This window comes from Hippoglossus stenolepis, chromosome 1 (assembly GCF_022539355.2).
Source record: "Hippoglossus stenolepis isolate QCI-W04-F060 chromosome 1, HSTE1.2, whole genome shotgun sequence".
Taxonomy (NCBI): Eukaryota; Metazoa; Chordata; class Actinopteri; order Pleuronectiformes; family Pleuronectidae; genus Hippoglossus; species Hippoglossus stenolepis.
In genome coordinates, this window is record NC_061483.1 from 10,820,176 (window position 1) to 10,844,115 (window position 23,940).

The following is a 23,940-nucleotide window of genomic DNA, read 5'->3' on the forward strand; positions in this document are numbered from 1 at the left end:
GTTATGTGTCTGTCGTCTCGTTTTGACCAACCAACAGTTCAAAACTAGGAAAATACAGTGACAGGAGTATTTGTTCTTATGAAGTAAAATTCGTAAAATCACTGCAAAACCTACCTCTGTACAAATAAAATACAAACTATTGGAGTATAATGATACATCAAAGTGTACCCAGCATTTTCATGTTCATATGTTAGTTAATCTACATAATATAATATAACATAACATAACATAATATTATATTCCTGTTTAGTTTGTGCAGTCGTAATCTGAAACTATGTAAATAAATATAGTGCATGTAAAAAGTACAATATTTACCAGTGTGTACTGCAGTAGAAGTATAAATCAAAACAATCCTGTTCAAGTATCTTAAAATAGTATTTAAGTCCAGTACTTCTGTAAATGTCATTTTCCACCACAATCAAACACATTCAGTAAAAATTTTTAAAGCTTATTTGTGATTAGAGATCTGACGATTGATCTGTGATTGAAATTGTTAACTTTAACCTCTTTTGCCTGAAATTATGAAATATCAAACATAACTGTTATTGGAGGGGAATGGATGTTTTTTGTCTGATATATAGCAACACTTTTTAAAAAATAGTTCTGGACAATTATTAACAATTGAAAATGTGTTGATAAACAGTGGTGGAAGTCTGTTGTAAAAGTATTTCCTAATAAAAGGTTAAACATAAGCTGCAAATGTGTTTTCAGAGCCCAACAGATCCAAGCTGCTTTCGGAGCTGAAGCTTTTTCTGTGTCTCTTGACAGTTGAGAGAAAGCGCCGCATGCTGTACCTGTTGGCTCCGGAGCCATATGCCTCTGACATGGCAGCGTGCATGAGCACGGATCAGCCCGGTGATGGGGCCTAACATCCGCTGCATGGGCTCAGCAGACTCCCTCTCTTTCTCAAGTCAAGTGGTGGGTCAAAAAGGATAAAACCATTCTTTTTCTGTTCTCTGATGCATGCTAATATGCAGCCTGTCAGTACCGAGGTGGCAAGGCCCTCGGGGAGGATTTTGCACTGAACTATTTCTTGTCTGTAGAAAGATCAGGGAGGGTAATCTCTGTCTCTGCTATCCAGGACCGCTCTGCTGTGTAATTCAGTCTTTATCCTAAATCCGGAGAGAGAGAGAGAGAGAGACAGCAGAGGAAGACAGAGGGAGAATTTATTTCAAAAGCTCTAATGTGTGAAACAAGAAAAAGTGTATTTGCACAAGTGATTGCGAAGGGCTTAGGGTACTGAAGAGAGGAACATGTTTTGGATGGAAATACATATTCAGAACAATATTTCCACACTTTAATCATTCAGGGATTAGAGGCGTTGAATGGGCCCTTCAGAGGGACAATAGACTGTAAAGACTATACAATCTATATAAAGATGGACGACATGGCAGATTCCCAAAAGAGAAGCCTAATCACCTTGATCGCCCCCTGATGGCTGGTTACAATATAGGACATTAACGATGACAAAAAACATTCTAAGTAGTCTCAACAATGTTTTCTGTCATTTTAGGAAGTTCTTATCACACGGATATTTGCTTAAGTGCAGATTTTTTGGTTAATTTCTTTGAATTATATGTTTGATGCTATAAAAATAGGTTGAAACATCATGACTGACAGCTGAGACCGACTCCTGATTGGTTGAGTGCATGTATTAGCGGGACCTCTCTACCTCAGCTACACTCCATGATCACTTCTGTGCAGACTCCGGCTCCAAATGAAAAACAGAAATTTGGCGTCATCTGTATCCAGGATATTTTAGCTTCGTCTTGGCCCAATGGGAGGAGGTAGAGATGGTTCCTCCATCTTGAGGAACAATGTGCGCTGCCGACCAAGGTCACATCAATATCACACTTACCAGTTGAGAGTGCTTGTGTATTGAACCTGCTGTGTTGGTAATTAGGAAAAGCACAGATACACAAACCAGCATCTGGTCTTGTTTGTTCAAGCAAACCTTTTTTTAGATTTTCTTTTTTTTGATATAACTCTCCTTTTTAATGAAGCCTCTCAAAAACCATGACACTTTGAGATTTATTTATGTCTTATTACACCGCGGTTGGGTTAAATCAATTTAATTGCTCAACTCTTGTGGGAGACCAAATTGAAAACCGAGGTTTAATTTCATAGGTCTCTATTTTCAAGGGATTCTTCCCTGTCTCCAAAGCCCTCACACTATTACTTGTCATGTAAAAAGCAATTACAATCAGTGCTCGGATGAAATGTGTCATCAGAGAATCCATTAACAATGTCCTCAGACCTTAATATTTACAGTCACCACCCTACTTTCAGACGCAACACTGAGTTTTATGAGTTGTGAAGGGCGATTAAAAGGCACTAGTCTCCCTGTCAGATCTGTTGTGTAAGGCAGTCTATTTGAGGCTATTATGATTTCGCAAAGGTATTAATCGCAGTGCTGTTGTGTTACGAGTGTTCCTGCTGTGTCCGAGCCTCACATTTGACAAAATGCTTATTAGAAAAACTAATTTGCTCATATATTACTTACCTAATTAAACTAGTGCTACTATAGCTCTGTCGGTGCGATAAATAAGGGCCTTTAAAATTTAGTTGAAAGGAAAACAACATTAGATTGTATTTGTAAGTGTTTTCTCTACCTAAGGAGAAGATAAGCAATGAAAATAAAATCAATGTGCTCAGCCTAATTAAGTAAACTCTCTGTGAAAAGAATAGATTGTCCTTTTGGAAATTACACTTAGGCTTTGTTTAGACTGCAGGCAAATCTGATTTGTTTCTCATATCAGATGTTTCAGACAGACTGGCTGCGCTGCGATCAGATTGAATTTGTGTGCAGACCACACCGATCGAGCAGCCCGGGTCGCTGCAGTGAAGATATTGGCATCAGTGACAGCGTCCTCTGAATTAGACGTCGTCGTTGTGCGTCACGTTGAAAGTGACACAAACAGACACAATCTGAGTGTTTGGAATGAGAAACATCTGCAGAGATTTTATTTTCGATCTGATTATATTTCATGTGTTCTTCGGCTGTCCAGATGAAAATCAATCTGGATATGCCAAAAAAAACAAAACGAACTGATTTGGGTTGGCAGCTCCACTCTCACGTCTCTACGCTCCGACGGCCAATTTGCTTAGCTTATAATGTAAACAGCTAGCTAGATAGATCTGCCTTCAAGCTCACCAATTAACATGTCGTATTGTCTGGCAACTTCCCAGTGACGACAAGACTCAAGGAATGTTTATTTCATGAACAGCCAAGTTCTGTAAAACCTATTTTGTCTACATCTCAACATATTGGCTCCGTTTAAAGTACGAAGAATTAGTGATTAGAGGCTCCTGTTTGCATAGCATCCATGAATTTATAAACAAGTTACATTTACTGGCAAGTTTTGGGATACAAGGGACGTCTTTTATCCGTGATTTCTAAGTGGGATGGATAATTTCCTTGGAAGTGTTTGTCTCACTGACTGTAGAAAACATGTGTCTCCTGTTTCTGTGTTCAGATTTGACCGGGTTATTATGTCTTGAAGAGGAAGGAGATGTATCATAGATGCAGATTGCAGCAGTTGCAATCAGTTGTCATTCGGATGGCGATAAAAGCAACCATTTACGTGAACACGCCATTATCGGCTGCTAACAAGCGCTGGTCCCCTGTTGAATTCAAATGTTATTAATATTGAACAGATCATGTTTCTAAATGGACACTGCACTTGCTTGGGCCCCTAAAAACACACACATGCCAAAGGTGAAGCCGACAAGATGGACAGTTCTCGAGATATGCACACACACACACACACACACACACACACACACACACACACACACACACACACACACACACACACACACACACACACACACACACACACACACACACACACACACACACACACACACACATACACACAGAGACAGACAGAAAGACAGACAGGCAGTCAGACACACACACACACACACACAGACACAGGAAGACAGACTTTACAAGATTTGAGAAATTATTAGACGAAATAGAGAAATAGATTGCACCCTTGCAGCTGTTTGCAAAACAGCAACAGGAAATACCAATCTCTAAAATTAATGCATTCCTCAAACTGTCCAGTTGTTGTTCAAATATTCTGAATGTAAAGAGCAGAACAAATGTTTTGAACCAAATAAGTAAAAGAATAATACAGATGTGTATCTCCGTAGTGTCTCTTTGCCAGGAGATCATGTGGTACAGCTGCAGTCACAGCACTCATACTGTACACTATTCCTCCAGCTTTACAGTGAAGCTGACTTAATTCCTTTCACAGTCACAGAGGCTTAGCCAAAAGCAATCTGAAATTATCAAGTGGATCCCATAGAAAAGCTCAGCTGTCTTTGAAATCCGTAAACTTTTTTTTTGTATTTCATCTGGAGTTTGGCCCTCTCACTCTGGTTTATCCATAATTGAAGCACATAAATAATTGTACAGACAGAAAGAGAGATTATAATGAATAATTCAGGTTCAGATGTGAGGCCGTTTCGTGTTGTCCCCATTGATGTTGTCATGTGAAAATGAATAAATGGATGTTTTGGGGAGCTGCTGAGATGTTCTGAATGAGGCAATGCAGTTCGCTTTTTGTCCGTCTCCTCTGTCTGCCAGACGTTCTATTGTCTCCCCTGACAAAACGTGATGCTGAGCCCAATTTAACAACTAATAGATTACAGGTAGCAGTGAAAACATTTTCACACACAATTTCAGGCGTGCTCAACAGAGCTTTACACTCAGTTTCCTGCCTGGTTCACTTTCACTTAATCCCTTGGTGGGCGAGGATGACATCTACACTTTTTTTGTGCACTGAGCAATTTGGATTTCATTAAATTTGTAGAATCCAAGTCCTGTAATCTTCAACAAATATTCTGACATATGCTTAAAGGAAAATGTAATGACGGACAAATAGATGCTGAAAATGTAAAATGATAAATTTAATTTAAAAAGACTTGACAAAAACATAATATTTTCTATTATATATAATCTATAGTTGAATATATAACCTAGTTCTAAAATTATAGGGATCAAAGTAAAATGTAGCAGAACAGTGGATACATATAATACAGTAAAATTAGATTTTAATGTTAAATCCCCAGTGCCACATTAAGTCTCCCACGTTCTTTGTCACATATTTAAAGTTCAAAGTAATTTGTGAAAGTGGAGAATAGGTGAGAACAAAGCGTAAAAAGACAAGACATGAAATCCTAAAAGAGTTTGTTAAATTAGGGTCCATTAGAGTTCATTCGTTTCAGAAAGTAATATTGTTTTTAAAGAAAGGGATTTATTTCATAAGCAGTCGTCTGTAATTCAGCCTGAAGCTGTTTTAGCTCATTCTCTCGTCACACTTTCTAAAACTCATTTTCCTGTAGAACAAGAGCTCCTCCATCATCCTGTGTTAATGGAGAAAAAGGGTTTAGAAATCGGTGTCTTAACACAGTCTCACCTCACATAGTCTGTATGTTGGGTAAATATTTAGGTTTCCATATAGGTTGTACAGTAAGTTTGATAAAGATAAAGTTATTCTGCACATTACTGAATCCCAGGTCTTATATAACAATGATTTAATTCTCCATAACTTTAATGGTGAACTAAAATTACTTTTGACTGAATATTTAAATATAGCTGAGAAATTACAGTCTCCAGAGTTTTGGATAAAATACCAAGAGAGTCTCCTTTACAAAACAAAGCCCTCTGACCAAGCGGACCAGTGAATCTCACTAAGGGGTAATTGTACCCCGAGGGGCACATGATAGGAGCTAGTGTAAAAACCCCCTTGATGCAAAACTACAGCCCTGCCTCTGTCTCATTCTGCAGCTCCAACTCTGCTCATCAATCCCCTGCTTGTTCCCTATACAGTGCACAAGTTGTTTCCCACAATGCATCGTGAAAAGTAATGTTGCATCGATGGTCACTAACCGAGTAATATATACCATCATGCATTGCGCGCTTGCAAAGACGACAGGACAGAGGGCAGCATGAACAGCCCGACCTGTCGTACAAATGTAAAGAAGAGAGCAGCATTATCTTATTGTAAAGTATATTTCTTCATTTAAAGAATTGTCATTCAACATGTTTTTTTACCTAAACATATTAAAACTAAGTGTAAAATAAACATTTAAAATTTACCTTTTTGATTTTCCACAGGCCGACATTGAAGTAGGGGTTAGTGAATGAGATTTCGTACACAACCATGGTACGGCCAGCTCTGACTAAGCTAATTTAGCTACGCGTATTTAAGTTAGCTTAAAACTAACTTTGTGACACAAACGAGCGTTTGCTCTTTCAGAGAATTGCGTCAGTAACTTGTCTCGTTCCTTTCCACAGCCACAGAGCTGCAGTTAGACTCAATGAGAAAGTTTTAATGTCCCTGTTTTGTTTTTTTTAAACATGTGTACCATCAGCTGTTTGGTTAAATTGAGGCCTCATACTCACATTTAAAAAACTAAGCATGATATATTTTTCATTGTCGCACACCTCCGGCTTTATGTTTTTGAAAACATTGGTCGGCCATATTATGATAACGTGATTCGTTCCTTAGGTCTGTGATGTATATTTTAGCTCGTGTACATTTCATGAAAGTGATCCGTTTCTCTTACTATAGTAATATTCTTAGAGACTATTTCTCAGGATAGAAATCAGAGTGGAGAGACAATGGAGGAAACTTCAGGAAAGCAGTTCTTTTTTTAATAAAATGTTTATTTTTTTACTTTGTATTATTTTCTGTATACAAGAATGTGTAACAAAAGCCAAATAAGCAATCCATTTTAGTCTTTTAAAAAATGGTAAGGCATGTCTGCTTGTATAACCATCAACTTCAGTCCCCCCCAAACACTTTAAACAGCGTGCACTGACGGCTCCAAAAATCTTAATGTGCTCCTTAGTTATCTGATTTTGCAAATCACAACAGTACCACACTCACAGCAAACAGTATGTTTTAGCAAAAGTGCAACAAATGATTTACATCAAAATGGAAAAGACCTTGCATAACACATTTTGTTTTAAACATTCTGTATAAAACCTCAGCCGACCACAATTTTATGTTATTTTTTCAGCTTTTTAAATGCCAGAGAATTAATGAGACAAGAAAAAGAAAAGAAAAAAAAAGGACAAATTAAGTAAAGCGTTGAAGAAGTCTGACCAGGGTAACACAGCTCGTTAGGAATGAGAGGAATACACGGGCAGAGGGAAAAGACAAACGCACCTCTCGGTGTAATTGGAGAAGACTGTAATGACACCAGCGCTCTGGAAAAAATGTGACCGTCGTCTGTAACAGTTTTTTTTTTTGACTCACTTCCGAGGCTTTATTTCAGGAACACTAATCAGGATGTGCGTCATCCTCACTCCGTCTAATCTCCTGTTGCCGTAGCCACAGATCTCGTGGAGGCTTCTTCAGGTGCATTCGACCTTTGTGCGGCTGAAGATGCAAAGTTTTTACACTTTCACAAATGTAGTCATTAAGCTTCACTGAGGAGGCAGCACCTGAAGCCACGAGTCGAAGTTCCTGCCTTGTTACCGAAAACACTCTGTACCGACTGTTCTGCCTCGCTTCCCCCTGACTCCGAAATATCTGCCCCCACAATATTTTCTAAGACTTGCAACCTGAATTCATATGTCAGTGATAAATAACCCACTTACTCGCTCTTACAATTGACACGTTCCTCCTCCTGTTGTGTGCTGTGTATTTATTTCATTTACCAATTAAAGAATCACCAAAGCACAAATATCATCTGAATGCAACTCTCATTACTGCACAACTGAGTCTAGATGGAAGCTAAATCGTAAAAGTCAGAACATTCGGTATCGAGAGAGAGGTGTAAACATCTGAAGCTAAAATTTAAATATCAGTCCGAGCTTCATGAGCTCCAACGGCCCCATTTCACACACCATGATTTTTACATGAAACCTCCTCCACTGCTCTGCGGGACCCGTGGGTGGCTAAATCCTAACAGACCGGGATAACTGCTGCTGCACATCAGGCCTGGCAGCTAATTACTTTAATAATAATTTATTCAAAATTCAGTACATTATGAATGGTTACTGCTGGATGTCCACTCAGTCTAACTACCACCCGTCTGACTCATCCGTCTGACCCACTGAGACGGTGGATCCGATGGTTTCACCTCAACACGGGATTCTGTGCTCATGTAAAGACACCAAGATGCACACGAGCAATCTAAGATATCCAAGAGGAAGGTGAGCTGAGAGTGTGACCCACCTAACATCTGCATGAACATTTGAAAAATCTACATTTTAGATATTCAAAGTTGGGTAAACTGTGATCATGTGTGTTTGGTTATCATTGACCCCCGGTTCTGTCTCAGTCAGGCTTTGACCTAGAAAAGGCTCAACAGGCTTGCTTGCACAGTCACCCCTGCAGTATGCACTGAATATTTGCATGTACTTTTTTTGGCCAATCAGAATGCATTCGTTGACCCACATCTTCAAAATGCTCATTGCATTCTAACCAATGAGATACATACGATTATAAAAAGACGGCCTCGTCTTTGGATGGATCTCAACGTCATCTACACTTTTTAGCTCCTTCCTGCCCTCAACTAATGATGTTGACCCGGAGGTGGAAAGTCTCCCATTCTTCCACTGGTGACCATTTCTCTGTGGCTTTGCTGATGAATATCTTTATTCCCAGGCTGGGATCCACTTGGCTCGCTCCAATCTACCTGGACTGCACCTTGTCTGAATAATCTCTTTATTGTGTTATTACTGCTGACCTGGTGTCCTCCTTGCCAGTGACTGATATTTTGATGTTAGATGTTAGTCAGGTTGTGTTTCGACTTGTCCTTCTCTAGTCAATCAAATGAGACATAGCTTTAAAAATGAATTCCCAAAAAATCAGCAATAGAAAATGCGAAATCTCCTTCTGCTAATGTTATGTAAAAATAAGCAGTTAGACACTAGATCTCCACTCCTGTGTCATGAACCTGTTGCAGAAGAGCTGAACTAATTAAAGGAGCTGCAGTCAAGCTTCAAATGGTGGAAAATGGTCAAGAAAAAGTGATGGAAATCTGTTTTTTATATTTGCACTAATAAGAGGGAAGTGAAAATCACATATCCGTCCAAGATGGCTGTTGTCTGCTGCCATTTTTGTGTCTTTACTGGATGTGTTAGTCACATGCTTTACGTACTTGACTGTGATTGGTCTGTTTCCATGACAATTTGACATTAAACTATGTTTTTATCTTTACACCATTTTTTTTATGTGCAAATTGAAAATGAGCACAAAAACAGGGGGATGGATCCTTTGTGTTTTACTAAATTGATGTCGGACGACCTTTCGTCGATCTGTTCAGTTTTTACACGGTCCCGTCGTGGTACACAATTAGGGTGTACGCATCAGTGGTTTCATTTAATCATGCTGGGTTTGGTGGGTGGCTGCGGTTTCTGCGGGGAGTGAGGTGACGCAGGTCAACTGTTCTGCAGAGGGATTCCTGTGGTGATAGCTTTCTCTCTTGGGGTCCCTCTTCTGAGCCATATGAGCCCACTGAGAAGAGATTTCCCTTACGGTGCCAAAGACAATCTGTCAAAGCTAGTTGTCTGAGAGACCACTGAGGGACGACAGTTCATCTGCACCTTTTATTTGTGCCTTAGAACTTCAGATAGCTTTTCCAGGTCTTAGAGGGAAGGTGCCACTGTGTGTTATTTTTCTCTCTTTCCCTCATGCTTGCATCAGAGACGGAAAACGAGTGTCACTTTGCAACGTGAAATGCCTGATCTCTTCAAAGGTGCTCAAATCAGCTGGTAATCCGTCAGGGCAGTGGGGTGTGGGTGAGGGTCCCCCTTTGAGACAAGGGACTTACTTATTGGCCATCTGAAATTATTTCAGGAGCATTTCAGGTGCTTATGAGCTGACGGCTTTGGCGCCTCCACACACACGCCAGCCTGAGGGGGGGTGGGTGCCTCAAAGGCCCTCTTTCATGTAACTGTGAACATTTGCCCCTTAGTTTGTTTCGGTAGGATGCCTGCAACAGTTCTGGATCCTGCCTTTTATGAGTGACCAGGGGTCAATGCCACTAGGTTGTGTTGGTGCGGCGCAAAGCTATGGGCTTTTGCACACGGAGCCTCCAGAGCCTGTTAGAGGTCAAAGCCAGTAGGAGATAAAATGAAGGTTATGAATAGTAACACTAATTCTAAGAGCACAGTCAGAGCCCTGTGACCGTGGCACCCCGCTTCTTTTCCAGTTGGTGACTTTGTACATGACCACTTCTACAACCTGTAGCCTGTCGGGGTGGTGGGTCTGTTCTCATTAACCAGAACATGGACATAAGCAGGAACATGCAAATTTCAATGTGAAGCTTCACAAGACGTGAGGGGTCAAACCAGCAGAGCCTGTTAGAGAACTGCATGTGAAAAACATGGGAAATAAATCATAAATAATGAACATAAAGCCAAGTATTTCATTTGCAAATACCTAACAATATTAATATACTCTGGGAATTAAAAAAATGATTTTTTAGGTGATTGTTAAATACCCAAACAGAGGAGTTTAAATCAGGTTTGCAGGCAAGTGTAACATTACGACTTGCTTTTCGCTGCGAAAACCTTCATTTTACGGTGATCAAATAGCTTCTAAAAACAAATAATACATTTATAAAAACGTTGCCATTAACTAAACCAGTAAGATTACATTACAGTACCTTCCTGTAAAATACATACTGCAACTGTTAAAGTACAATACAATCAGTAAAATGACCTGAAAATATAGATCTTCTTTCTCTATGGGGTGAATGTTTCCTGGAGCTATATAAACTTATGAAGCCAACAAAAATAATCTGTGCAAAGTAGTTCTCTCAGTGCATACATTAGCACTTTCTTAGAGATAATTAAATGTGCAACTATAAAGTGGCTGTAAGAACTGCTGCTTCCTGACGCTGCACTGATACGACCAAACGGGAAACCAGGTGAACTGCCAGCTCTGCACCAACCAATCCAGAAACTGTGTAGCCCGCATTAAAGAAAATCAAAAAAAATGTTGTTGTCAGTTAACATCGTTTCCATGCATGCACACAGTAAGACTTTATCCTTTTGTCTGAGGGGGAGACGACTAACAGGATAACATGGGTGACTTGTTTTCACGACTTCATCATACAAAGAAAAATAGATTCCCCTTTATCTGAAAAATCGTTGACGAGCCACCTCGAGATGGTGTGACCTTCTAAAAGAGATGCGTGTTTCTCAAAATCCACTTCGGAATAATGAGAAAACACCACATTTTCTTATCAGGTTTTTTTTTTAAGAGATGAGAAAGCTGGTTCAGTGATCAGCATTCTTTGGGAGACGAGCAGGATGCAGCACTGCACTCACTTCCAGTCCTACCACACGGCCAGCCATTCTCCACAGGGTTCCAGGAGGTTCTACACGTCCAGTGAGGGAACAGCAGTAGAACTTGCTGTTAAACATACTGTATGTATACAGTAGAGGAGTCAGTGATCAGGCCACGCTCGTGTATTATCTCCATTGAGTCTGCAGCGCCCAAAGTGTGAGGGCGGCCATCATCAGGAGTACGGAGGGTCCGCAGCAGAGCGACTTGCCGGCGGCTGCTGCTGCCGCGCGCTCGTCGCTCCTGTCAGCTCCGATTACAGGAGCCTCTGTTCCAACGAATACAAACTCTGTTGTGCAGCCGTCGGAGCAGCCGCTGCCGCTGCCGGAGCTGCTGCCCTCGTCACCTGCAGCAAGAGAATCACATGAATTAGACTTTACATACAAATAATGACGTCACCAGCAGCTTTTATGGCAAAGTGAAATTAATGAATCAAGCTGTGCTTTCTACTGAAAGTTCCCTTTTTGTAAAATTTGGTGACTCATTTTGTGAATTTGAATCATTTCCAAATAAACCTCAGTGCACGCACCAGTAAGTGATCACATCCCCCTCATAACACGGTCAGGTTCAGTGCTGGTTTTTATTGTCTTCAGTTCAGTAGTAGCTTTTGATTCAGCCTGCTCCATTTAGTTTAGAATAAAACTAGGCCACACGCTATTTGCAAGGTTAATAGCTCATCAGCAAACACGTACTGTGTTTTCAGTTTATCTACACACTGAGCAGAGCACAGATCCAACAAGGCCGAACAATCCTACACACGATTGTCTAGTTCTTCAGGTGGGGATATAAAAGAAAAAAGGAAGTGGTCTGATGACCTAAACCAACAAACACACACAGGGGAAAACATAACCTTGATCCCTGGTGGAGGGAGTAATGGGGCTGCCGTCCTTTAAACCTTTATTAAGCTACCTCTGTGTTGCATCACACTGGGTAAGCACATTTCACCTTCATTCTGCAAATGCACAAGATCCCAGTGAAATCTTATTTGGATGAAATGCAGTGACACATTAATATTTCCTCAGTGTCCAGAGGAACTGCTCAGTAACATTATTTGTCATCTTGGTCCAGAGTATAATGCAGACCTGTAAACCTGAAGCAAACCTATGCAACAATTGTAGTTTCTTCAGCACACGATGTCTGATGTGTAACCACTACTAAAAGAAAAGAAGAAAAACAAATGTGACACTAAAATGGAGTTATGGTACAGAATGCGGCGGCAGCCACGCGTTTTATTTGCGGTGCGGAGATTCTCTCAGCTTGTCAGCTCGGGACGGATCCGCGGAGTCATGACAGAACGAATGGTTTCTGTCATCGCAGCATTTGAGATGTACATCACTGTCGGTGTCACCGTGGCTGCAGCTATTTATTCTCCTAATAATGGCAGCCTTGCCTCACTGCAGCTCTGTGAAGTTGTATGATGAGTTGCTACATGAATGACACCTGAGATTTTATTTTGGTAATAACAGTTTATAGCCAACTGTATATCAGCAGGAGTGTGTGCACATGTGTGTGTGTGTGTGTGTGTGTGTGTGTATATATCTATTGTTGTGAGGACAAATTTAGTTTTTTGTGATTCTTGTGATGACATTTTGGCTGAACTCACGACTTTAAGGGTTTTTTGGGGATCAAGACCTGATTTAGGTTTCAGGTGAGAATTAGGTTGGAGTGAGCGTCAGGTCAGTGAAGCCGTTTGCAGACATGAACTCTGGAAAAGGTCTGGAAAATTGGGTCTGGACATTTTCAAGAGTTTGACACATATGAAGAATGCAGCAGGAGATTGTCTGAGTCAGACGTGTTCACAACAAGAGGAAAAAGTCTGGAACATTCAGACTGAGTAGAGCATGCAGGAGGCAGGTCATAATGTTTTTGTTTACTGCACCTTGACCTCAGCCCTCATCACCAAAAAGCTCTACAATCTTGTTGTCTATCCAAGTTTACGCATTCTTCAACTTATTCTACATGTTAAACACCTTTTTGACATCCTGAGATAGCTATATTTTTATTATTATTTTTTCTTACTTTTTCCACTTCTCAAATCTAACAGAGACAATGACTGAAATCCGTCTCTACCTGAACTTCTAAATACCAGAGAGATCGGAGAACTTACTGGAGTCCTGGAAGTAGATGTCATTTCCATTATATGCGTTCTTTAGCTTGTTGGTCATGACACGCAGAGCCATGATCTGCTGCCGAATCAGTGTGTCGGGCCTGGTGATATCCACATCCACCTCTGGGTTGTTCACCTGGTTGGTTAGACCCTCCTTCACCACTTCAGGGAAATATCTGGACAGATCACAGAGCAAGAAAACTTTACTCAGCATCAAATGTTTCCAAGTAAAATGACCTGTTATTGTAAAATACAAATTATCTGGTAGACATATTAAAGGCTTTTGTAGCTTGGATTCAAAGAAAGTTTCACATGATTTCCATCCTCTCTTGATACAGGACTCACATACCAATATGTAGATTGAAAAAGTTGCTGTAATTCTTTTCTTCTTCTGGATACTGACCTCAAAGAAATGCACAGGTCTCCATCTTTGCAAAAATGTATTACAAAGTTCAGCCAAAGTTAATATGCTGAAGCTTATGTGAGGCTTCAACCGTCTGCACCAGCCAAGCGAATGGGTTCTTTCAGATAAAATAAGTATATCAGAGTTTAAATGAGAACACGATTTTTTTTTTAACATCGTGCAGGATAAAGGTTTTTCTTTCAAGTTCCTGCCAAACATGAGGAAAGTGTGCCATCTAAAATATGTGACGAAGAACAGTCTTCTGTGCTACACAACATTAACAAATTTATCAATTAATTATCAATTAGAAAATTTAGATGCACAGTAATATTCTGAATATGACAATATAGTCTGTTGGGGTTTTTTTTTTTCGCTGCAGTTTTGCGACACGCGGCCTCCTGCCTGTTTATGGCAGCGAGACAACAGATTGCAACGCTGAGGAAGAGACGCATGTCCAAAACAAAGGCCCACATTTCTGGATGGAAGAAAAACAAATATATATTTTTAAATATTATGAAAAAGACTTGGATATTAACAGGATGTGAAAATGCCTTCCGATAATGTTATGATGTTATGATCTGGCTCTATACGATTGAAATGGAATAGAACTGAATGGAAGTTAGAAAGGGTATCGCTGTATATGAAGCACATCGGTACATTACTAATAGAATGCATGGCTGCATGTAACATATTGTAAAATATTAATGCTCATATTCAATATTCATATAGAATTCAGTTTTTAATAAGGGCATAAAAGTGGAACATTTTATGCATGTGAATGTTCTGACACTGAATCTGAGGCAATCTGCTGTTCGGAGGCTGACAGAACTGATCAGAGTCTATGTTGTCAAAGTGGTGAAGAAGTTTCCATTATTTACTTTACGATGTTTGCTTAGTTGATCTCTCTCTGCCAAACCAATGCAATCCAACCAAGTTACGGAAGAGTCAGACTCTTGTGCTGCCATCACGTCTTACATTTAACTTCCCTGGTTCCTCCACAGAAACACACATACTGCAGAAAACCTCTTGAAATTGGGGACCGTGTGTGTGTGTCTCATCGTCTCGCGTGACAAGTGGAGAACTCAAAAGTAGATCAACCGAAACTAGAGGCTTAAATCTGACACAACATAAGTGTGTAATCAGGCTTAATGGACTATTCCATGTTGGGATTATTCAATTGCTGCAGTAATTGCAGTCTTGTTTATGTTCATATACATGGGCATGTGTGTAATGACAAAATTCATCCATTCATTTTGTAGTTCTTTAAATTATTTTATACAAAATGAGGTGTGCATAGTTTTAAGTCGACAGGAGAATGTGGAAATCTATTTTCTAACACATTTGTAACACAGTCTGACTGTTACTGACACTCTATTATCTCTGGGCAATCAATTTACCTACCAGATTTAGAGAGATGCTTAAAAATGGTCCTGGCACCAACAAGAGAACATGTCTTTTATTGCACCATCTGTTAAATTTGTTGCTCGGACAGGGCCAAAGTGACAGGCTGACACATTTCCTTTGCCAGCGTCTCTGGTTCACTGTCAGAGAAAACAACTCACTGTCCAATCTACTGTACGACTCGGCGATACTCTACACGCTGCAGTGGTGATAAGAGGTATTGGAAACTGCACGGTCCTCCGAGTATTAGAGCCTCGGAGCTTATAGAGGTTCTCCATATAAGCACTAACCATTGTACTTACAGAGAGAGTGCTAATCTGGGAACACAGTGTGGTTATTTTAATCCCTGGCAGGCAAAATGTGATAACCGTAGTGGAGCGGGGTGACTTTGCTGTGGTTACAGAGAGCTGCAGGAGTCCTTACCTGCCCTTCGTGTGGCTGTTCCAGCACTGCTCGTCGTCAGATTCTGTGAGTTTGCCCTTGGCGCAGATGTCATCGGGCAGGTTGGACCAGAACCTCCTGGACTCCTTCAGCCTCTCTTTGATGTCAGTCACCTGCCACGGGCCAAAACACAAAGCAGAACCAGATGAGATTGATCGTTTTTGCATTTTAATGGATGAGAAGTGAGGGTGAGAGGTGCGCTGACTGTCAAGTTGTTACACACAGGTACACACACACCGACGTAGTTCTCAGGACGATAAATATTATTTGTTATCGTTAAAAATGGAAAAATCTCATGAATATCCCAGATTCCAGTAATTCCAACTCTACACATGGTGATTTCAAACATTCACGTGGCAGCAAAAGTTAGAGTAGTTGCACAGCCCCTTCTGTTCATGTTTTCCATTCCATAAGTCCTGTCGGGTTGCCTTGTTTTCTTCTTCTTTCCATTTTGCTTCATTTCTCAACCATATTGTGCTCATCTCTGATTCATACAAGACAGATTTTTGGTTTTGAATTTGATATTCGGCACAAGTGTTCACCCCCGACTGACTCCATCTGGACTCCGCAAGAAGTTTGACCGGATGACCAGCAAACAGGCGAGAATAAAAAAACATGAGGGAAGGAAGTTTGAATGATACTTTACTTCCCTCTGTCAGTCTCTCTTTTTCTTATTACGAAAACAAAGTTGGATGTAATGTGATGTACGTCTTAAGGCAAAGTCGGTAAAACAAATTAATTCTACAATAAAAAAGTAAATTATTAGTCAACTGTCAATAATTACAGTCGTTTATATACATTCATGACACAATTAAATGCTCCAGATCACATACCAGCAGAGGTCTGATGCACTACACGTACAAAAAACTGCAATGAGATAACATTTGGGAAAATTTGAAGATTTTTTATATTAAAGAAATAATTTCTCTCTCTTGCTGAGATTTGGTTAAGAAATGCAGTACCTGGTGTATGTCTTATGTCACATGTGAAGCTACAGCAAGCAACTGGTCAGCGTTGCTTAGTAACAGGGGCAAGTAAGAAGAAACATAGTCCACCTGCCAACATGTCGCTTTTTGACATTTTTGTAATCATTGACATATTCTTAATCCTTTTCTTTACTGTTCTTTGAAATAATTTCTGATTTGTAGATGAACATGAGTTCAAAACTACACAAAACATGAAGATGCTTGGTTATATTACATTTTTAATTTCTCTTTGGTCAATGAATTTAGCCTGAAAGCTAAAGCTCCACCAAACCAGTTTACAGTGAGTGATAACAAGTTTACAGGCCATCTCAAAACAAACAGGTCTCGATATTACTTCATGAGACAGAATAAAGCCACCAACTGAGCCCAGTGTTAGACAGGTGATGTTGTGTGAGAGCATGTGTGTGTGTTTGTGTGAGTGTTGGAATATATTTTGGTGAGAGAGAACATTGTTGACGGGTCACGACCTTCTCCGTGAAATTCTATTGCTTTCAAGCAGCGTCGCAATTTTTTCTTTAAATTGTTTTGGACTTGAGGCAATTTTAGCTGCTGAATTCTTCGAGGGCTCTAAAAAAGCAAAGGCTGCAAAATATGTGTCTCATACAATTTATACCCATATATTTCCAAAGACCTCTAATCTTAATCCTAGTAATATGTCAGCTGAGTTGCAAAATACACAAATATGTACATATTTGAAGTCCTGTGATATTTAAAATGATCTCTCCGTCAGGACCTTCCCCAAGATGTATACATTCTCTCAAATGTATTGAAAGTACACATTTAATTGTACTGTCAAACATGTGTTAATAGGTTTGATTGATAATTGATCATTCATCAGTAAACTGTATTCAAGAGTGGTAACAAAGCACCGAAATGGTGAATGTTGCTGGCATATTTAGCAAATAGCTAACATACTAATTTACATCATCACCAACTTGTTTGTCCTTGTTACTTTACTTTACACTTTTGTTTACTTAACACTTCTAAAAAATAAGGACCAGCATTTTTCTGTTATTTCCAGATCCTTCACTCTACAGTGAAATAAATAGAAATATAAACAGGCCTTCATTATTTTTGTGTTTGTAGCATAATTATGTTTGGATGCTTATTAACACACAAAAAAATTGGACGAGCAACACATCAGGGTTGAGATTTTAGCTTTATCGTTTGTATTTGGAATCGTGCTTTAAATGCACAATATGGTGGACATGGCGGTGCAGTGGTTGTCACGGTTGCCTCACTGCAGGTTTGGTTCATTGGTGATTCTAAAATGCCTGAACGTTTGAATGGTTGATTCTTTACGTTAAAACCCTGTGATAACCCGCCTCTCATCCAGGTGGAGCTACTGGTTTGAGGTTGAGGACTAAACGCTGGGAAAGACATTCATTTATCTCCCAAAAAAGAAAGGCCGAGCTAGTTCTAATAAATTCTAAACCCTGATGTATATTTTAGTTGTAGAAAAGTTAGCCGTCAGTCACAGTGCAGTCAGAGTGCTTTGTGGTTGGCACTTGTTTGAGGCTGGAGGAGACAGATGAGGGAGAGGAGGACTATCAAATTAGCTCCAACAAACCCAGTGAGCAGCAACATTTCTTTATCTTAACATTGGCTTTAAACCACAGTAGCCGGTAATTCATTCAACAAAGTCATAGCTGAGTACACCTCATACAGTATAAATTAACTCTGCTATTCTTGAGGGGGCTGTGACAGCTTATATAACGACTCCTCAATATGCTAAATATTTAACAGGGTTACACATCTGCATGTGTCAGCTGTTGTTCTGAAAGTTATCCCTCAATGAGATTCAAAATTTAATTTAAAAAGAAAAATGAGAGGTTATAAACTCTTGCTCCTCTGTGAAGGACCACTTGCTCTGTTCTGTGTTCACTGATGCAACACATTGCAGTGCCAGACGGATTGCAAACACCAGACTCAATAGGCTCTACTTTATGTTGAGTCTCAAGTTGATGAACCGCAAACACAAAAAAGAATAAACAAAATGTTACAGTTACAATAAAATGCGAGGAACGACACCTCATATTATTTAACATCTATATGCTGATGATAGCGTCGGGACATAAACCTCAGCAGCTCATCTCATGAAATCATTTAGTTTGTTTTAAACATCGCTGCTGCAGATCTATAATGTAGACAGCAGCATATTTATTATTGTAGGTAGGCTACAACACTACAGGGACAAAACCACAGTTGTTTTTAAGTTACTGTGCGAAATTAGAAGGCATTTAGTGTAGTAGCATTACGGCATTTAATTAATACTGACAACATGGCTGTGTTCTTAGGTTTAAATGAGACATACAATTTATTATATCATCTGCAAAACAGTAATAGGACTTTTTAAAGGCTCGGTAGTTCCAGGTAACAGTTTGCAACTATTTCATCATACTTAAATCATTTAGCCTGACATGTTCATGTTAGCAAAGGTCTTGTTGGGTTGGGTGTTATTTCGGTTTGTTTTGAGATAACCAATGAATAGTGGATGGCACAACTGGCCCAGAAACCCTGCAGGCTCCGTTTCATTACAAGCTGCTGTGGACGTTTCTTTTTTTGAGGAAATACTTAAATGAGAGAACTGTTGTTGTTTTTTCAGGAAATTGATTTACATCGGCTTGTGCAGCTCATCCGAAGCTGGTCAGTATTGTTTTGTATGCCTGTGGCTTTGGATATTGGTGTCAGCGAGATACCACCATCATTCTTAATCCTGCCCTCTAAACATTGATGGATTAATAATCTTTTTCAGCAGAGAAAATGGTTTCATTGGGTCAAACACTACATCTAAACTAATTTTGTTTGGTTATATCCTGATTATATTATATCTACGGAATCGTGACAAAAACTATTCCGTACAACATGCCATTTATTTATTCTTGACCCTCCAGTTAACGTTGAAGCCACCATTACTCATTATAAGTGCACATGGACACCGGTAATGGCCCCAAAAAATAGACCACACATTTATCAGAGGACAATTGACCACACACGTACACACATACACACCCCCCTCATCATGTCCTAGTTACACTGGGGATTTGGGAAAGTGCATACAGTGAAGCCTCGGGTGTTAACAGGACATGAAAGGGCCTGTACCAACAGGATGCCACAGCAGGAGACTGCCCTCACATTTGATGTGGCAATCCTGTCATGGAGAAACCAAAGCTGGTTAGGTTTAACGCACGCTGGTGTGGCTCTGATTCACGATGGCCCACAGCCCCCTGCTGCTCACAACAAAAATTTGGGTCAGATTTACTTAAACTTAAATATATATCGATATGGTCCAAGCCTGACAACTGAGTGTCTACAACATTTCATATTTCCAGTGAACTGGAGCCTGGGAGGAAGGAAACCTTATACTTAAACATATAACTAAATAAATCTATATATATTATTCATTTGGGGAATTGATACCCATGAAAGTATAATGCAGCGTCTTCCATCTGTATAATGTTCTTTCCACATAAACAGTGTCAAGAGTCCAGTATGAGCACATCGTATTCTCCTACTCACCCACAGCAGTAAACAAACACTTGTTCATAAATAAATGCAAACACGCTCTGTGCTTGGGGTGAATCGTGAAGACCAAAATCTAACCGCGAGTCTTTACATGAGCACCCAGGGCACCGAGTCTCACTACACACTCAAATAGTTTCTGCTTCCAGCGCATCTGTGCTGCTGCTGCTGCTGCAGCCTGAGTCTCTCCTCGTCTCAGTCCAGAGTTCACGGCTGAAAACCTCTAAATTACTGATAATATCAAGTGCAGGTTCGTTCATAGACACTGTGATGGGTTTTCTCTCAGTTGGGCTCTTTATAAATTAGTTTATCTTCAGATTTAAGAATTATTTATTGCAATAATTGCATCAAGATGCGTCCTCATATTTGTTAAAATTCATTCATAAAAACTCTATATATTGTCATAATTTAATGAAAGATGTTTGAGCTACAACAAAGATGGCAGAGAATCCAATGACAATAATGCATAATTACATTTGATGTAAAAAGCTACCATTTTTATGGGTTACGCCTTTGGAGCAGTACTGCAATTTGTGTTTAGTAAAGTGACAAAAGTGTTTTCTTTTATCATATCAGACCCAGCGGCCCAAGTGGCCCAGCGGGACTCGCACCAAAAACTAAATTACTCCCACACATGAAAAACAAGTCTATTGCGAAAAAACAAGATGATCAGCCACATGGCAATGGTTCCTATTCCTGCGTTCACCTTTCAAGTGAAGAGAGTTTAGAGAGCTGTTAACGTCTGTGATTTCTGTAAAGTCTACAGCGGCAGCATAGAGAGGAGAAATAACAAAACTGACCCTGAACTCTTTCTGCATATAACTGCTTCAAAAGAGACTTTGAGAGGGAGCTCAGACCATTGAAACCAACTTTATATATGTGCGTGTATTCAAAGTTTATTCAGATACTCTTGAAAAGCAGATCCTTGTACAGTTTTCATTGGTAACCGTTTTCTATTTAAGATACAAACTAAAAATGATGAGTCACTCAGGGGGAACTTGTGCTAAAACAACTTTCACTCATCCTAACACCTGCCTCCTCCAGGGTTTGTGGAGTCCTGGAGGTGCTGTCAAGTGGTTGTTTATTCGTCAAAGCATGTGGCGCGGCCACCAGCAGTGCATGTTAATGTAGGTCCAGTCATTTTAATTAGGACTTTCACAGGTCATATCCACCTGCTTCGCTTCATAGACATACAGTCGACTCTACATAACATTGCTCTCACCTTATTAAACATGCAGACAGTTGGAAAGGACCAGTTTCTCATTTTTATTTTTCATTTTTGGATGGTTACACTTTTGTCTTGGTATATCACAAGCATTTATGTGTTAATCTATATCGAAACTATAATCTAATTATCTAATTTATCTAATGTAACTAATCCGTTCTATCTTTAACGGAGAGTTTACCCCAAAATTTAAATTCCCTCACCACTATGCTATGAGAGGTGGGTGAAGTGTTTGAGTCCTCAAAACACTTTAGGAGTTTCAGGTGTAAACAGTGTTGCAGCCAAATCCAAAACAGTTGAAGTAACTGGTGACCACTTCTTCAAACAGAAAAAAAACAACAGACAAAAACATTAAATGCCTCCATACTGCTCCTGTGGTTTCATCCAAGTGTCCGTAAGCCCCCGACATTCAAATTCAATTTGAAACTGTCTCATTTACACCGTGTGTTTTTACATTTACATTACATTCACCATTTACTTTAATTGTTTTAGATTTGGCTGCAACACTGTTTACACCTGAAACTCCAAAAGGGTTTTGAGGACTCAGCAAAGTGGTGAGTAGATTATCAGTGAATTTTCCTTTGTGGGGGTTGTCACAATGAATAGAGTGAAGCTATAACTCACTGCAGAAGGATTAAATATTATGATTGTAAACAACAGTAACACACATGGAGCATTAACACAGCCCAACTCAATCGATTTCATAAGAATAGTGTGATCTGCTATGACTCACTGTTTGAGAAGAAAGCATTAATTGGAACCATAGCACGCATCACTAGCTTGTCCGTCCTTCAAATGACTCATACGACAGTTGCTGTTTGAAATCATAAAGTATTATAATAAAATGAAAAGTAAAAGAAGAACAAGCACGAATAAAAACAACAGATGGCTAAGCTGGGAAACAAAGCAACATTTATTTTCTTGGTAAACAAAATAGATGGAATTTTAGGAGAGTTGGCCACAACTTTACCCCCCCCCCTCTCATCTGAGGCCAGAACAGCAGTGGAACAGCCAAATGGGCTTTGCATGATAATCTACAGGTTTGTTCAACCTCAGGATGATTTAAATGACGAGAATCGTTTAAATACTAACAATAGAATTAAAATCGGTACAGCTTTTCAGAGGAAGCCAGTGCCGGAAGGACAAAATGAAGATAATCTGTCTCCTCATTCCACACTCAGTGATAAGTGAAGAGGGAGATGTGTGAAGCACGTCTACAGCTTTTTGAGCTTTAACAGCAAGTTATTATGCTCCACAACCTTAAATATGCCAAGAAAGTAAGAGAGAAATGAAGCCACACGTGATTGTTTCTCAATATGTTTTAAGGTTAAAATATTCTCACACATTTTCTTCTCAACCAGCTTGTTAAAGCAGCATCAGAGTTCAGGTTGTAGTCAGGACAGGCACATGATGGGTTTCTGTATTTTTCTGCTTTGAGTTGATCCGGGCTCAGTTTGAACAAGACAAGGTCAAAGCCTATAGAGCTGCATGGTGTGTGGTCAATGTTCAAAACTGCAGTGTTTCAATTATCATATTCATTATTTCACCACATCACATTTTGCCCATGTGAGGCTGTTTGGCCACTCAGGTCAGGTTCATATAGAAATATGTGGCCTGAGCTGCACTCTTGTGCTAATACAGAAATGAGGCAGGTGATGAACACACAAAGACAAAGGAAAATCTAATCATCACAATCATTTGAGTTTCTTTTTTTTACAAACCACCTACAATGCTTACTTCATTGTACTCAAGTTTATATGCACTTGTACTAACTTACAAGTGAGAATTTAGACTATTACCCAAACCTAGGACATGATATAGTTTATTTCAAACGAGTGATAGGCCTGTGTCTGATCCGGGATGTCGCAGGTCATGAATAGATTAGATACATTAACTAACATGTGAGCCATAAGAAAGAAGAAGAGAGCATGAAGAACTCACTTATAAGACACTATCAAGACCCTGAGCACCTGCCTGTCAGACCCCTTGAAGGGAGAAAAAGCCCTTTTGTCAATAGAGACTTTCAAACCAAACATTAGCAGCAGCAGCAGATAACCTGCTCCTCACCAATATCCAAGAACAAACACAGCACCTGTAAGCTACTGAGATGATTTCTGATCTGAAATAGTTCTTCTCTTTTTCCAATCGCATGAATAAAATAACAATAAATCAGACATCCAATATAATACAACTGTCATAAAAGTGTTGGTGGATAACATGTAACTTTTTCAGTAATGGTAAAGAACTAAATATAAAACCAATTAAATATAAAAGATACAAGTCTCAAAGGTGACACAGTCATAACCTTTACAAAAACAAAAACAATTAAATAAAGTATCACGCTAAGAAAATATATTGTCTCGGATTCCAGTGCAGTTTTATGTGTCTGGGTGAGTTTTCATGCAAATGTCCATTCAGACCACTCATTCAGCGCAACGCAACGCAACGCAACGCAACGCAACGCAACGCAACGCAACGCAACGCAACGCAACACGAAGACAAGATTCTAAAAATTGTGATTATATTATATTGGA

At 39.6% G+C, this 23,940-nt stretch overlaps 1 protein-coding gene across 2 annotated transcripts in view; it reads right to left on the reverse strand.

Annotated features, from left to right (window-relative positions):
• Positions 1 to 6,667: 6,667 nt before the first annotated feature.
• Positions 6,668 to 23,940, reverse strand: part of gpc6a (glypican 6a) — a 126,894-nt gene continuing 109,621 nt past the window's right edge. For both annotated transcript variants that reach the window (XM_035152305.2, XM_035152296.2), the window contains 3 exons: positions 15,656 to 15,786; positions 13,429 to 13,604; positions 6,668 to 11,667 (listed from right to left, as the gene is read on the reverse strand). In XM_035152305.2, the coding sequence (XP_035008196.1) occupies positions 11,450 to 11,667; positions 13,429 to 13,604; positions 15,656 to 15,786 (525 nt within the window). In that variant the 3' untranslated portion in view covers positions 6,668 to 11,449. The remainder of the gene's footprint in view (positions 11,668 to 13,428; positions 13,605 to 15,655; positions 15,787 to 23,940) is intronic.